Source organism: Diadema antillarum, unplaced genomic scaffold, assembly GCF_040938485.1.
Source record: "Diadema antillarum isolate AM-2024a unplaced genomic scaffold, OU_Dant_1.0 scf00000052, whole genome shotgun sequence".
Lineage (NCBI taxonomy): Eukaryota > Metazoa > Echinodermata > Echinoidea > Diadematoida > Diadematidae > Diadema > Diadema antillarum.
In genome coordinates this window covers 305,466-320,790 of record NW_027270941.1, presented here as the reverse complement: position 1 = coordinate 320,790, position 15,325 = coordinate 305,466, and the positions used below count along the sequence as shown (strand labels likewise).

Sequence of the window (15,325 nt, the reverse complement as noted above, 5' to 3'; positions counted from 1 at the left end):
GTGAGTTAGTACTATATAAGCTCTTATTTTCGCGAGGGGTTAATTTTCGTGAATTCCACAAATCACAGTTGGATTGTGAATTTACATGTAACAACATGCAAAAATGTCGCCATAGTGCATTTATGATAATGTTGGTGTCAATTCGCGAAAACAACATCTCACAGAAATGTCTGTGACCACCTCATTTGCAAAAATATCTGTATGCGAAAATAACAGCTTATACAGTATTACACATTCATTGCATGTGCCTCTCAGCTTGTGTTATTACTGGCTTGGGCAAAGCTGAGGGGGCGTTTCATGAAGCATTCTGTCAGATTTTTTTTTCTGACAAACTTATAAGCTACTGAAATCCTTGCATTTGATTGGCTGAGAGCAAATTTGTTTGACAAATTTGTCTGACAAAACACTTCATGAAATGCTCCCCAGAACTGTGCAGTATGTTTTACAGTGAAAACAAGAGAATGCACACAGAACCAGTCATCAGTGGCTCCTAGGAGAGAACTATGGCTAAAGTGAAGGCCATTCTGAAGCTGTTACACTGTAGGTGTTCATCACAGCACAGAGTGAAGGTCTACTGACAGTGTCAAAATGGTTCATAGTGTGTCAACTCTATTACATCCACCTCCTCCTTCATGACTGAAGTTATCAGCATTTCTATAATATAATTGAACTGGGAATTCTGATGTACGTTTGGGGCATGTTCAGGTCCAGTGTTGTTGCTTTTTTTTAATTTTTTTTATACCTCAAACATATACTTTCATTAGTGCCTCTGTTTTGTTCTGTGATTTATTTGTTTATTATTTATTTATTTGTTTATTTATGTGTTTCTTTTTTTTTCTTTACTGCAAAGAAGATATAAACAAATCCACAGAAGCAGGAATTGTCTGCTGTGTACCAGGGCATGATGCAATAGAACTCCCTGATCAGATATTTGGCATATAGACTTACTCAATAACATCACACACATGCAGTTGTTTCCATGTTGCCTTGGCATGAAGTCAAGGGTGTGTGCTTTGCTAGCTAGAGAAAGAGAGAGGGGAGCAAAAAAAGAAGAAAAAAAAAAAGATGAGCAGCGCTCGGAGAGAAAGTGCCCCGGATAATATCGCTTGGCAATATGGTCTTGATCCAATTCTGCTGTTTGATGTGAGAGGAAGATTTGTGTCGACAAGCGATGCAATCTTTGTTTGATCAAGACAGTAGATACAGGATTGAGGAGGTGTGCAGTGAGTGCTTTTGTGTCGACTTTCACCCAAATCAGAATTGAGTGCTGCAGAAGCTGTTATTTTCATGTTCAGATATTTTTCGCGAATGAGGAGGTCGCAGACATTTTCGCAAGATGTTGTTTTTGCGATTTGACACCGAAGCCATTGTAAGTGCTCTAATGCCTCTCTGGGTTGCAATTTGTTTTTGTGTGTTGTTTTTGAAATTTCTGGCAGCCCAACAGTGACCCACAAAATTTGTCCAAATTAAATCCTTGCGAAAATAACGACTTTTGCAGTATCTCTGTGGGTGGCTATTCACACCGATGATCAAAAAAGTCATCACAGTGAAAATTGCTGTGCCCAAAGCTACTACTGTATACGCTATAATTTTCGCGTACATAAATTTTCGCGAATTGCCGCTGTCACACATTTTCGCGAGTGGTTAATTTCGCGATTGGGGGACCAGAGAAAATATGAAGTGGCAAAGAAAGTGTGAATTTTCAACTTACTAGCAAATAAGAATGATACTAGTTATACACTGCATGAAAAAAAAAAAACTTACAAAACTCTGCGAACTAGTAAGTTAGAATTCAACATTTTTGAAGTGGTTGAGTCCATCGCGCTAGATTTCTGACGAGTGGTCCCCTTGCGATTATGGATTGGCTCTCTACAGTATTCGTAAGTAGACGTGGACGTGCGTAAACAAGCTTAGCCAGTATGGTCTGTTCGGTATTAGCCGTGACATGGTATACTAGTACTGAAATGTTCGTATCATCAAGGCAAGGGATTCATTTTGGAAGGTAATATTTTCGCGTGTTGTTAATTTCGCGAATAGCTCCCGACTCGCAAAATTTGCGAAAATAAAACCCACGCGAAATATATAGCGTATACAGTATATGATACACCAGTTGACAAAAAAAAAAAACAATCATGCAACAGAGTGCAATTTTTCTGTCTCTGTGCAGAGTTTGCTACAGTCATTTGAAATGCAAACACTCCTGACAGAAAACTTGCAGTTTTGGTCACGTGACTTCCGTGTGACGTTTGGATTCCTCTTTGCATCCATGCTTGCAATGTGCAGCCAACCAACCAACCAGCCAGGCTGTTGTGTACATCATAGCCGTGATTGCAGTGATAGCAGACTGCCTTGCCAATAGCACATCAACATGACCGTGGCAAATCGTGCAGTTTTTGCAAGTGTGATGAATTCAGTTGCAAATGTAAACGGGAAGGTTGAGCATCACAAGTTTTTATATCACAATACAGTCAATATTGCTTTTAAAAAGTCGACCTCGCACAAGTCGAATTAATGCCTAAGTTAAAGGTCTTTTCAAGTCCTCTTCTCATATTCTATTGATTTTAATCCCTCGTAAGTCGCATTTCTTCAGTCCAAATATATTCAACTTAGGCAAGGTTGACTGTATTTCCCCATTAAGAATGGCCCTTCTCTCTCTTTGCTCCCCCCCCCCCCCACACACACACACACACTTGCAGACTTGCAAGGAGCAAATGATTATATGCTGGGCTGTATCCCATATGTCTGGAAATGCAGGTTATCCTTCCAGTGGATGCCAGCACAAGAGGAAATGTTACCCTCGTGTAGAGGGTTCCTCCATGCTGAAGTAGCGTGATGGAATGTGTGGCTGGCTAGCAATGACCTTCTGGTGTATACAGGTCTCCCTGACATACCATTGTACATTTGTAGGTACATAGCAACGATACATGTGTGCATAGGTATGATTTTTGTCTCTGGGATTTTATCTTGTTTTGTTTCTTTAAAAAGCAAAAATACATGTTAACTTGAGTATAGGTTGCTGTGTGCCTTTGAATTTGTTTTGATTTCAAGGATTTTTTTTTCTGTTTAGTTTAGTTTTAGTTTTAGTTTAGTTTTGTTTTGTTTTGTTTTTGCAAGTCATTGACATCTATGCCTACTGGTCATCAGTGATGAAATGCAACATGGCGGTAGTGTAGGATTTAATGAGGGGTGATCCCAATGTGTTGAATATCCTTGTACTACCAGTAACATTCTATCTCCTCAGAGTGCTTTGCGTGCTCTGCCATTCTATTACTTTAATACACACACACGATGTGTTTGACCTCTTGGCTTGAATTTCCTTCCACATGTACAGAGCTGCCAAGTATCCCTCATTCTGTAGGAGACTTCTCGAAAAATTAGATATTTCTTCATGTCTGGATATAAAAAAGAGAAAATAATATATAAAAGTCTCCCTGGTTTGGGAATTATTTTTGCCCATGGAGATGCATGTAACATGCAAGTATCTTCCTGATTGCTGTATGGAGTCTCCCTGGCTTTGATGGGTGAATGTTGGCATCCCTGGTTGTGCCCACTGTAATGAGTGGCATGTACAATGTAATACACTGGTATATTCCTGATTGCTCTTTTAATTTCCCACAATTGTTGTTGTTTTTTTTAATGTGGGAATGTTAGCTGCCCAGCACATGTCTTTAATGCCCTTCCCAAATGTGTGACATCTCAACACAACTTACAATTGTAGAGCTTCTCCAAATTTAAAGGGAACGCATACCCAAAGAGCAATGTGGATTGAGTGAAAGCAGTAACATTAGTAGAACACATCAGTGAAGGTTTGAGGAAAATCGGGCAATCGATGCAAAAGTTATGAATTTTTAAAGTTTTGGTGTTGGAATTGCTGGGTAAGGAGACTACTAGAGGTTATGACGTATGAGTGGACTACAATATAAAGATAATATAAAGGGAATTCAATAAAAATTCATTTTTCGTGAAAGTTACACATTCTATCAACTTGATACTGACATATATTAGGGGTAGCACTTATTCCCCCTACTTTCTGAAAACGGTTAGTCAAGTACTCTTTCATTTTGCTAGAAAAGTGAATTTTTGTGGAATTCCTTTTATATTTTCTTTATATTGTTGTCCACTCATACATCATAAACTCTAGTAGTCTCCTCATCCAGCGGTTCCAAAACGAAAACTTCAAAAATTCATAACTTTTGCATCGATTTTCCGATTTTCCTCAAACTTTCACTGATGTGTTCTACTAATGTTAATGCTTTTACTCTGTCCACATTGCTCTTTGGGTTTGCGTTCCCTGTAATAAACTGATGACCTGATTTAACAACCAGGGAGCCTTTAAAGGAAGAGCAGCATGTGTACAGTACAGCTGTCAATATATTATCCACATCATTATATTAATGCATAGTTGACCTTGTGCAAGTGTATAGCTAACCTACCTTTTAATATGAGGTTAGAAATAGCATACCTACTTGTATGAGGTTATAGCATAACCTTGTAAGAATTTTAGTAGCCATCAAATGGGTTATGACTTTGTGTCTTTTTGAATGTTTGATTAAAGACCAGGGCCCCGTTTTATCAAAAGATATAAACGATTATAAATTTCCTTACCACACAGGCTGCCATAGACTTACCATAGAAATCAATTATATAATCAATTATAACTCTTCATAAAACAGGGCCCAGGTAGCATGGGGATTCATGGGTGTCCTGATTCATTCACTGCCCACCGGGGTACACATTCGCACACCACAAATACAATTGCAGCACAGGGCAGAGTATACAGTGTACATGTATGTGCAGCAAAGCGTGTGTATATCGGGAACGGTCGACTCCAGTCGAGATTTTCAGCTGTGTGTGTACCAAAGGTACTTACATAGAGATCAGTTATAAAGCTGCACACATTTTAGGGATTCTTTTATATAAATATCTGAGCCGGACAAGCCTTCCTACTCCAAGTATCCCCACGTTACCGGGTTTTGAAAATAAGTGAGCAGTTTTTGGTTTGTTGGTCACACAAACATCATATTCCGTATTAGTCATACCAGGGAGGTGTTAGAAAAGGAGAGACAACTCCTGCTCTCCTTTGAAGTCATGCGCAGCACCGCCGAGAAGTTATGCGCTTAACTACAGGTGGAAATCAGGTGCTTTGACAAAAGAGAGCATCAATAATCGGGACTAGCGCTCTCACATCTAGAAATACTTGCCCCTACTGCATTTCGCTCTCTCTCTTTCAATGTGATGGCAACAATGAATTTGTGTACCTTGAATTGGAGCAGCGAATCAAAATGCAGTGTAAAACTGACAATTTTAACAGCAAATAGTTTAAAAGCACGCTGGTGCTCGCTTTAGCGGAGTACTTTATTTGAAAGATCAAAATATCCCAGAATAAAGGATAGAAAACTAACATGCGGAAATTTGCGCATTATAGAAAAATATTAGGTTTTTAAGATGGCCTAATTTTCATTTCATTCCAATTTGCGCATTATGAAGAAACTAGAAATACATGTTTATAATATTGAATTCTCTCCTAAACTACTCTTAATCAATTCGAGTATTTCATTTAAAATTTTACGGGGAAATAAAGCTTGTAATTCAACGAAAGGTGAAATGCGTTCTTCGTCTCCGAAATTCGACTTGCAACTAGAGCGGTGCAGCGCATGACTTCAAAGCGTATAGTGGAATGCTAGACATCCCATTGTAACGCTTTGAACCAAAACATGTGTTTGCATGAATTACGAAGAGTTGTCTCTCCTTTTCTAACACCTCCCTGGTCATACAATACATATTACATACACTGTATCTTTTTTTTTTTTGGGGGGGTATTTGTAGTCATTAATCTGACAATTCTTTTGTGAAATTCTATCTAGCTGATTCAAAGTTGTCAGGAAATGAATGCTATAAGTGGGCTTCTACATTAAAAACAAATTATAAATAAAAAATCTTGACTGCCATTTGGTTGTATAATGTAATAATTCTTGTGTGACTGCTAGAGTTACAGTGCTATATGGAGGTTCAGATTCATCTGCGTACATACATATTTTAATATATATGTGCATTATTCGGGCCATTGTGCCTTCAGTGTACGTTCATGGACAGCCATATATGTGTGCTGCACTTCTTTATGAGGCTTGCTGATTGTTATCATGTTATCAGATGTCCAATTTTATTTTCGAGGCGAGCCTTTGCTTACATTGATTGTTTTCACTCAGATATGACGTACGCCAGCACAATGTAGTGAGTGTATGACAGTGCATGTGTAATGAAACCACTGATTCTACAGCAGTTTCATTAAATGGTTTTTGTAACTACAAATGTACATTATGTCCAATGCTGTATCTGGTGATTGATTGACTGGAGTGTCTAATACAATGGGAGTGGGGGATAGATGTGAATTCTTTACACTGGCCCAGATGCTGCTTTAGTACAGAAAATAGATCTTCTGAATTACTATGTGTAACAAAAGTTTATTATCTTTTAAATCAGTTTCATCTCATACCATAGATTTGTGAATATTATGCAGTTCTGCGATACCTTTATTGACACGTCAAGGTGAATTATGTCGTTAAAGGATGAATGTTTTTAAAGGGAATAGTTTGGCCTATTGGTGAGTCTGCTTCAATGGTCTCATGTAGGGTAGGTAAAGGTCATCTTAATGTGTCATGTGCATTTGTGGCAGCAATGATGTCTGCCTGTGCTAATCACTGTTTACACATGCATTATGTATCAACTTGTATTGGGCTGTACTGCCCTTGTCATCTCTTTCATCAGATGACAGTTAAAGGTACAGTTCACCATTGGGAGCAGTGATTTTAAAAATGTTCGAGTTATCACATTTGATGCATATATGATAGGAAATGAAAAAGCATGCTAATTTGCGATCGTTTAAAAAAATATCTCAAGCTTGGATTTTCATCAGGCTGTTGTGAAAACGCCTTGTGCGCAAACTACACTGTGCATTTTATATGCCAATCGAAAATATCCAGAGAAATGAAAAATGCCTTATTAAGTATAGATGTTCCGTCTTATTATCATGCCAATGATATCACATGAATGAACCAGTGATTAGTTTGTAGTACCTGTGCTCATGAAATGAGATTATTCTTTGGAGTACAGTGTGATTGTTTTCATTTCATTTAAGCTCTGATTACATGTATGTAACAACAATTGTTGTTGCCTCTAGAAAAAACAACAACAACAACTTTGGACACATCCCTCCATATCTCACAATGTTTTACACCTGCACACACCATAGTGGAATATTCCTACGCTATATAGTCTCATTACAAGTCAAAGAGTGCAAGTAGATAATATTTGTGATGAGGGTGTGAAACAGTGTTACTCTATAGTCTGATTTCATAAGTCAAAGGGTGCATGTAGATGATATTTGTAATGAGGACATTCTCCTTTCTGTAGCTAACAGCATTGATTCATTACAATTTTTTTTTTCTACCGCATTTTCTACCTGCTCACACGTACACCTGCAGTGGTGGCAGATCTTGCATGGCACTGCATTGTTTCATTACTATTTTTTCTTTCCCCACCATATTTCGTACCCACCCACAGAGCGTACACCTGCGATGGTGGCAGACCTTGCATGGCATCTGACAAGGATTTCTCAAGGGACTTCTCCGTATCGTTGGGACTAACCCTAGACCGCCCAGACCGCTTCCACCAGATCTAGGGCCAGGATGACATTGGGAATGAAAGGCACACCCACTGGGGGCGGGGATAGCACGCCAGAGACCACACCTCTTGTTCCACCACACCCATCTCCACCACAGCAGTTGCCCGGACAGCAGGTACAAAACATAGGCTACTCCCTTTATAACAAAGTTCTTGGGACTAGCCGTTCTCTTCCGTTGTATCAAAACTTTGTAATTGCTGGACAATAAAGCATGTAAAGATATAGATGTTAATTTTGGTACCAGAATGTTTACTTTGTTGCAACAAGAATTTCATTAACCGATGATACCTCTAATGTCATGTGGTGATTCTAACTAATGGATGATGTACTGGTAATCACAGCTTGACAAAAACATTTACAATTGTACCCAATAATTTGACAAGTGCGGTAATTGTCATGTGAAGAGGGAAAGCATTTGTGAAATAAGCTAAAATACGGAGGGAAGCCTACATCGTACTTTGAAGGGCAAACTTGTATTTTGCTCAGGTTTTATAGAGCTGTGGTAATGGGAATATCTAATATACTTTTGAAGTCCTTGATTTTGTAGTGACAGTTGGACTCTGTCAGATGTATACTGTGTGTTTGTGAGAATTGGTGTATTGAGATATGTGCTCCTCAACAGATGCCTGATGTTTTTGGTCAGAATACTGCCCAGATGAAAACCAAACAGAGTAGAACCTGTCCCGTAATCTTGTCGTTACTGCTGTGAATATGTCATCGTCTATCCTAGATTTGGCTGTAAAGCATTTGTTTTCTAAATGAGATTTGTTACCATGACTTCTATTGTTATCAATGTGAACATTATAACCACATTTGCACAGCTGTGATGAACTTGTCCTGCCACAAAATGAACTCTGCTGTTGAGTGTTTGGCGTGACTTCAAAGTATAGATTCTCACAAATCACCCACTAACTCTCCTACTGCAATGTATTCCCCCCCCCCCCCCCCAATGAAATTTGCAACATTGTTAATAGCAATATTGAGTGAACCAAGTACATCTCTTATGAAATGTGAAGTGCAAACATTTGGTATGCTTCACAATGCAGAGATGCCACTTGGTCATGATATCAGATGGCCTACTTCCTAGTTCGTCTAACACCACTTCAGCTAAACTCATTTGGTCTACTATCAATTTCGTCTGATGCCTGTTTGGTCTAATCTCCACTTGGTCTGATGCCCAATTTGGCTAATCATCATTTCGGCTAATGACCAGATGGTAAAATTAAATTTTGTCTCCTTAATTTTTCCCCTATTTTGTCTAATTAACTGTAGATATTAGACAAAATGGCATAGCCCATCTACAAATAGACCAACTGGTAATGAGACTAAGTGGTAATTGGACTGAATGGTCATTAGACGAACTGGTTGTAGACAAAACGGGATTAGACCATGTGGGTTGAGACCAAATGGCTATTAAACAAAGTTGGAGTAGACCAAGTAATAGATCACCACCAGAACTTAGTGTCATGCGAGTGTCAACATTGTCCCTTCCTCAGCCATCCGAAACATTGGAGGGGGGCAGCGATGGAGGGGAGGACGTACAGGAGATGGAAGAGCCGCCCTTCCCCATCGACTCCCTGGCCCGACTGGATGAGATGATCAACAAGCCCCGCTGGGTCATCCCGGTACTTCCCAAGGGAGAGTTGGAGGTCCTGCTGGAGGCTGCCATTGACCTCAGCAAGAAGGGTAAGGAGAGGACATTGTAAAGCTTGTTTGTTTGTTTGTTTGTTTGTTTGTTTGTTTGTTTGTTTGGGGTTTTTTGTTTGTTTGTTTTTGTTTGTTTGCTTGTTTGTTTGTTTGTTTGTTTGTTTGTTTGTTTGCTTTTCTCAATACATGTTGACTACCTTGCTTTAAATGGTTTAGTGCTTACAGCCCCCTTTTCACTAAAGGGATAGTATAGTATTGGTGGAGCTGAGGATTGGGCTTTTAACTTTTGTGAGATACCGAGAAACCACTTATAAAGTGCAGAGCAAAGCATTCTAAGAGGAGTTCAAAGTTTATTTGATGAAAATCGGTTTTGGAATGGCTGAGACATCCAAAAATTAAGTAAAACAAAGCGATCGTAGTAAAAGGTGGGTCCCACCTTTTATGAGGATCACTCAATTTTGGATATTTCAGCCATTTCAAAACCAATATTCATGAAATAAGCGTTGAATTTCTCTTGGAGTTACATCCTCTTTCACATTTCATAAAGAGGTTTCTCAATATCTCACCAAGGAAAAAAACAATTTTTAGAAACCTGAAGTTAGGTCTCAACCAAGACTGTACAATCCCTTGTACTAATTGACAGACCAGTTTAAAGAAAAAAAAAATATGATGATTGAATGACTGACTGAATTAAGTAATTCCTAATAGCTACATATGTGCAGATATGCATATCATTTGATAAGCAAGCTAGAAAAAAAGAAAGAAAGAAAGACTACCGGTAATCACCGACCCTGTTTCATAAAAAGATGCAATAAAACATTTACTGTAAGTCAGAAATGCAAACATAAGTCGGGTTTCAGCCCATTAGAATTGAGTATTCAAAGGCCTATGTCTGACTTTCTGATTTAAGTTTGATCTCAACTTTTATGCAACAGGGCTCAGTTGATATGAGACCAATATAAGCTGTGATGCAATGAATAAAACAAAACTGTGTGACATCTTGTAGTCGACATATGAAATGAGTTATCAGTTGATAATGTAGTGAGAAATGTTTAGATACATGTACATGAACAGAGGATCAAAAGTGAAACCAACATGACGTAAACAGCTGATAGTCAGCTGATGCTTAAGTGATTACAAAACACTCTATTCAACCTTTTTTTCCAGTGCTGCTACCTTTCAGTATATGAACAGAGTGCTGCGGAGACTTGGTACATGGGCCAGTGAATATTGAAAGCTTCTGAAGTCATAAAACATTTGCTCGTAACATCTCTCATTCAGATGTAATATATTGCATATATTTTTATGAAGAATGGTTGAAATAGTTTCCAAAATAGCAAGGCATTCTTTCTAATAGGAAATGCAACATTAGATTTATGTCCTAAGAAAAACACAAACTTTACTGTGATCATATGATTATACTAGCTCTGTAAAAGTTGATATTTTTTGCATGAGTGATTTTTGGTGCTTGGCCGGGTAAGATGAATTTTGTGTGTTTTTATTCCGCGGAATCAAGACATTTCTTAGTGGGACATATGTGTGAAAATATTCACATGTTTTTATTTTTATGCTGCACGAAATATTTCCATTTGTACAGTAGTTCTTAAAAGTTGTTGCTCTTACTTGCAAGCCCTCTCAAAGTTATCAGGTATGTGAAAAGAGGATGATGTACACTGTATAAAAACTGATTTGTTATGAATCAAACAGCTTTAGCATTCTTGTGAACCACTTCAACAAAATTCCATTAATTTCTTCTCTATTTTTAGATTAGATATGATGTCTTCAACCCTCTTAAACATTTGATAATGTACTTGCAAACTCTTAAAAGTTAATCAGAAATATCGCCTATCAATGACATTTATTGTTGTGAGCTTAACATTAGATTAAAAGATAAAATCAAACTTCTTTCCAGTTTTGGAAGTGGAAGTGAAACCAGTACTCAAGATTTAGTTTGAGTGAGCGAGATATATAAAGACTAGACACTGGAAGGCAAGAGCTGTGATCAGAGTTGTGTGAGGTTGAAAGAATAAAATGTAAACACACAGTCACCAGGTAGATCATTGTGTTCAGTTGAAATGAGTTGAAAGATCTTTCAATACTTTACTAAAATATTCTACCTTCTTTAAGAAAAAGTTGATATATGAAGTTGAAAGGTGATATTCACTGGGGTCATTGTTATGCAAACCAAAAAGATTCTGGCCTCCGATATGTATATCACACTTTGAAGTGTACATATTTTTGTATATTTTACAGGTCTTGACGCATATTTTTGTATATTTTACGGGTCTTGACACATTTTTTTTGTATATTTTACAGGTCTTGATGCATATTTTTGCATGTTTTACAGGTCTTGATGCATATTTTTGTATGTTTTACAGGTCTTGACGCATATTTGTGTATATTTTACAGGTCTTGACGCATATTTGTGTATATTTTACAGGTCTTGACGCATATTTTTGTGTATTTTACAGGTCTTGATGTCAGGAGTGAGCCATGCCAGCGTTTCTTCCGCGATGGACTGACAATATCCTTCACAAAAATCCTCACTGATGAAGCCGTCAGTGGATGGAAGTTTGAAATTCATGTAAGTCTGGGATTGGACGTAATCTCTTTTATTTTCTCACATGTCCATTTAGACACTGGACAGAAAAGGGTCACCCCAATTTGGAGATTATTTGCCACATGAAAGCAAAGAATGACAAGAGCATTGTGATGTGCTATGTAGTTCACATTCTATTTTTGTTGTTGCAAAGTCAGTTTTGATAGGGGTTCACGTACTTTATACATAACTAACAGTATGATGCAAATGAAATAATGATAGCACTAATATACAAACGAATATCATGTACACAATACATACATAATTCAATACATATAGAATGGCTGTTTCAAAGTAGTATTAAAAACAGGACAATTTCACTGAATAAAATACAACTGCTGAGAACATTTATGCAACTTTCTATCTGTAGCAATAACCCCCCCCCCACACACACACACACTCAACAATGAATCATATATACACACACACATACATACATATAAATAGACAGACAGTAATTTTATGATGCATTAGCCACATTATAATTCATTTCATATTGTCCCTTTTTGTGTCCTTTGACAGCGCTGTATCATGAAAAACACAGAGAAACTGATCGAGCTGTGTGTCTTCAAGCTTTCCCAAGATTGGTTTCCCCTTCTTGAGCTGCTTGCCATGGCCCTAAATCCTCTCTGCAAGTACGTATCAATAGTCCACCAGGCTGCTCTTAGTTTCCGGGGCCTGTTTAGTAATGACTGAGCGGAAGTTGCAATCTATCGCAAATTGCGTTTCATAAACAACAGTGCAATTGATTGCAAATAAAGCTCAATCTACCAAGAGTTACGCTTTATTTTTTTTTTTCGAAATCAACTGTAAGTGTCTTAATGAAAGAGGACTTTCGCTTAATATTGAACTTACGCTTGATTCACTGAGTTACGCTCAATAAATCAAGCATAAGATCAATCGCCACTCTTTGTGAGACAGGCCCCTAGTGACACAACAAAAAGTACTAAGTGTCAGTACAGAGAAAAAGCCATCCAGTATTGGACCCGAAGTGGTTGTGATGATGATCAGAACTGCGAGAAACCATTTTTCTTTTCTTTTTTTTAATGACAGTATGGATCACAAAGTCAATTCTTCAGAAATTTTATGATTTAAGAGGAACTACAACCTGTATCAAAGATCTCTTATTTCAAAATCATTGGCAGCATTCTATTGAACAGATGACATCCCACAGCACTTGTTGAGGCTACAGAATCTGAAAATTTACTAAGACTTTTAGGAATGTATGAGACAAGGTCAACAATTTTTTTTTTTTGGTATTTATCTCTATCAGTAGATTTCTCTTACTTTCACTGTTAAAATGTTTGCATTTATGCCACTTGGGTCTAAGTATGATGTATGTTCTCAAGTGTTGTGTTGAATTTGACAGTTTGACATTTTTTGGTGTGTTTTTGACAATGTTCCTGCTCTGTACAGCATCTATGATGTCATATTTCATCACAAAGTCTTCAAATTGGCAACGTTGAAGACATTTATGGCATTTGATGCAGTTTCCATGCCACAATTATGGCTGTAACCATTGTATTTCATTGTGAATTTTTCCAATGTGCGTGACATTTCTTTTATACACCTACAACTTGAACAGTGTGCAGAAATGAATAACATCTCAATTTTTTACTTTCACAGATTCCATGTTTTTAATGGTGCCAGACAATCAGAAACTGTACCAATGGGAGCACAGGTATGTCTAGATGTCATTAGTCCACATTTCTTGACAAACGTCTAGGAAGAAACTCTCAGCTCTGTACCAAATTAACCTGTTGAGGACGGACTGTTTGCTACAACACGCATTTCCCATAGACAACTGCCCGAGTATACTCAGGACTCATCCTCACCGGGTTAAGAGGGCAAAGTTAAACGGCCAGTGACTTGTGCCTGTCTTTGTGTAAATAGCTCCAGTAGCAACAAGTGTTATCCCACTTCATAGGTAGTGGGAAGAACAAAACTGAAACAAAGAAACTGAAACAACCCCAATAATTTCCTTTTGTACAGGATACCTGTAACAAAACTTGTCACCTTTTTTTTTAAATTCTTTTTATAATTGCAGAGCTTCCTGTAAGACTTTCTTGGTTATAATTTCTTTATGTAAGGCAGGAAAGTTTGTGGTCAATTATAATTAGCCCTTTCAAAAGACAAATGAGGCTTCGAAGACTTTTTCATCTTTGTGTGCTTTGTGTGCTCACAGGTGAACAGTAACGACATCTTTGCCCGGCCGCCGGACATCAGAAATCCAAAGGTAGGGGATTGCCTTCGTGGACATATGACCTGTCTCTGTAGTAACATGGTTAGATTCATATTTTTACCAAAGTAATCATAACTTTCTTGCTGTTGTGTATATATATTTTAAAAAATGTGCTAGTACTAAACAATTTTCATATAGTTTTCATTTAATTTTGTTTGAAGTTACTTCATTGTGTACCAGGTGAATTTGCTGTCTGAAATTCGGCAAGTATACAACTCATTGAAGAATCAACACTTTCAATGTAATTGAGGTGATTAAAGGGCAAGGAAGAAAATATCAATACGATTAAATATCTTTTTTTTTCACATTGTACATCGATTAAGATATCTTTTTTGGTTGTTTTGTATATTTTTAGGGCTGGCTGGTGGATCTCTTGAATCGTTTTGGCACCCTTGGTGGTTTTGAGATTCTCCAAGAACGTTTCCTGGATGAGAACCAATCTCTCAATGTTCCAATCATTCATGCTCTTCTCAGGTGAGAGATAGAAAGATAAAGAGAGAAAGATAGATGGATAGGGAGAGGAAGAGAGAGAAATGAAACCACTTCATTGTGTCATCATGAGCTGTAGAAACCATGATGCAATGTAAGAGTCACACAAGATGAAACCGAAGCTGTGGAAGAGATACCAGACAAGGGAAATAATGGAAAGTTGTGAGCAAGTGAGAATATTTTCACGAGTGTGTAAATCTTGCGCTTCAGTTTTATTTTGATTTCATAGTCGACACAGCCCAAGGTCATTTTCTGTGCACCTTTTCCCAAGATCAACACTGCACACTGGCACTGGTCCGATGGTCCCTGACCAGTAAAAATCTCTGTCAGACCAGTAACTTTTCAGTTATGGACCAGTAAAACATGGGAAAAACTGGGTACCTTCTGGTCCGACAGACAGGTCAAACCAGTTGAAAAAAAAAAGAATGGGTTAGTGTGCAGTCCTGCCAAGATAATAGCATATAGAAGGCAAATGAGATTATAAAGTGGGCACGTGTCAAGCAGTGATCAAATGTTAATATCCAGTGCAGTTGAGTTATGTGGATTTTACATTCCAAACAGGCTTTTTAGCAGTATTCAATGAACATATTTGTTTCGAAGACATATTTTGATAGTTGACACTACTGACCAGAAAGACATGCCTTTTAAATAGCACTTGTTCCATGTC

The 15,325-nt window shown here is 37.8% G+C and overlaps 1 protein-coding gene across 1 annotated transcript in view; it reads left to right on the top strand.

Annotated features, from left to right (window-relative positions):
• Window positions 1-15,325, top strand: part of LOC139715613 (ubiquitin carboxyl-terminal hydrolase 9X-like) — an 84,905-nt gene that overhangs the window by 18,935 nt on the left and 50,645 nt on the right. Inside the window, exons 2-8 of the mRNA XM_071627172.1 lie at window positions 7,561-7,796; window positions 9,178-9,367; window positions 11,800-11,912; window positions 12,450-12,562; window positions 13,554-13,608; window positions 14,113-14,163; window positions 14,525-14,643. Coding sequence (XP_071483273.1) covers window positions 7,686-7,796; window positions 9,178-9,367; window positions 11,800-11,912; window positions 12,450-12,562; window positions 13,554-13,608; window positions 14,113-14,163; window positions 14,525-14,643 — 752 coding nt within the window. The 5' untranslated portion in view covers window positions 7,561-7,685. The remainder of the gene's footprint in view (window positions 1-7,560; window positions 7,797-9,177; window positions 9,368-11,799; window positions 11,913-12,449; window positions 12,563-13,553; window positions 13,609-14,112; window positions 14,164-14,524; window positions 14,644-15,325) is intronic.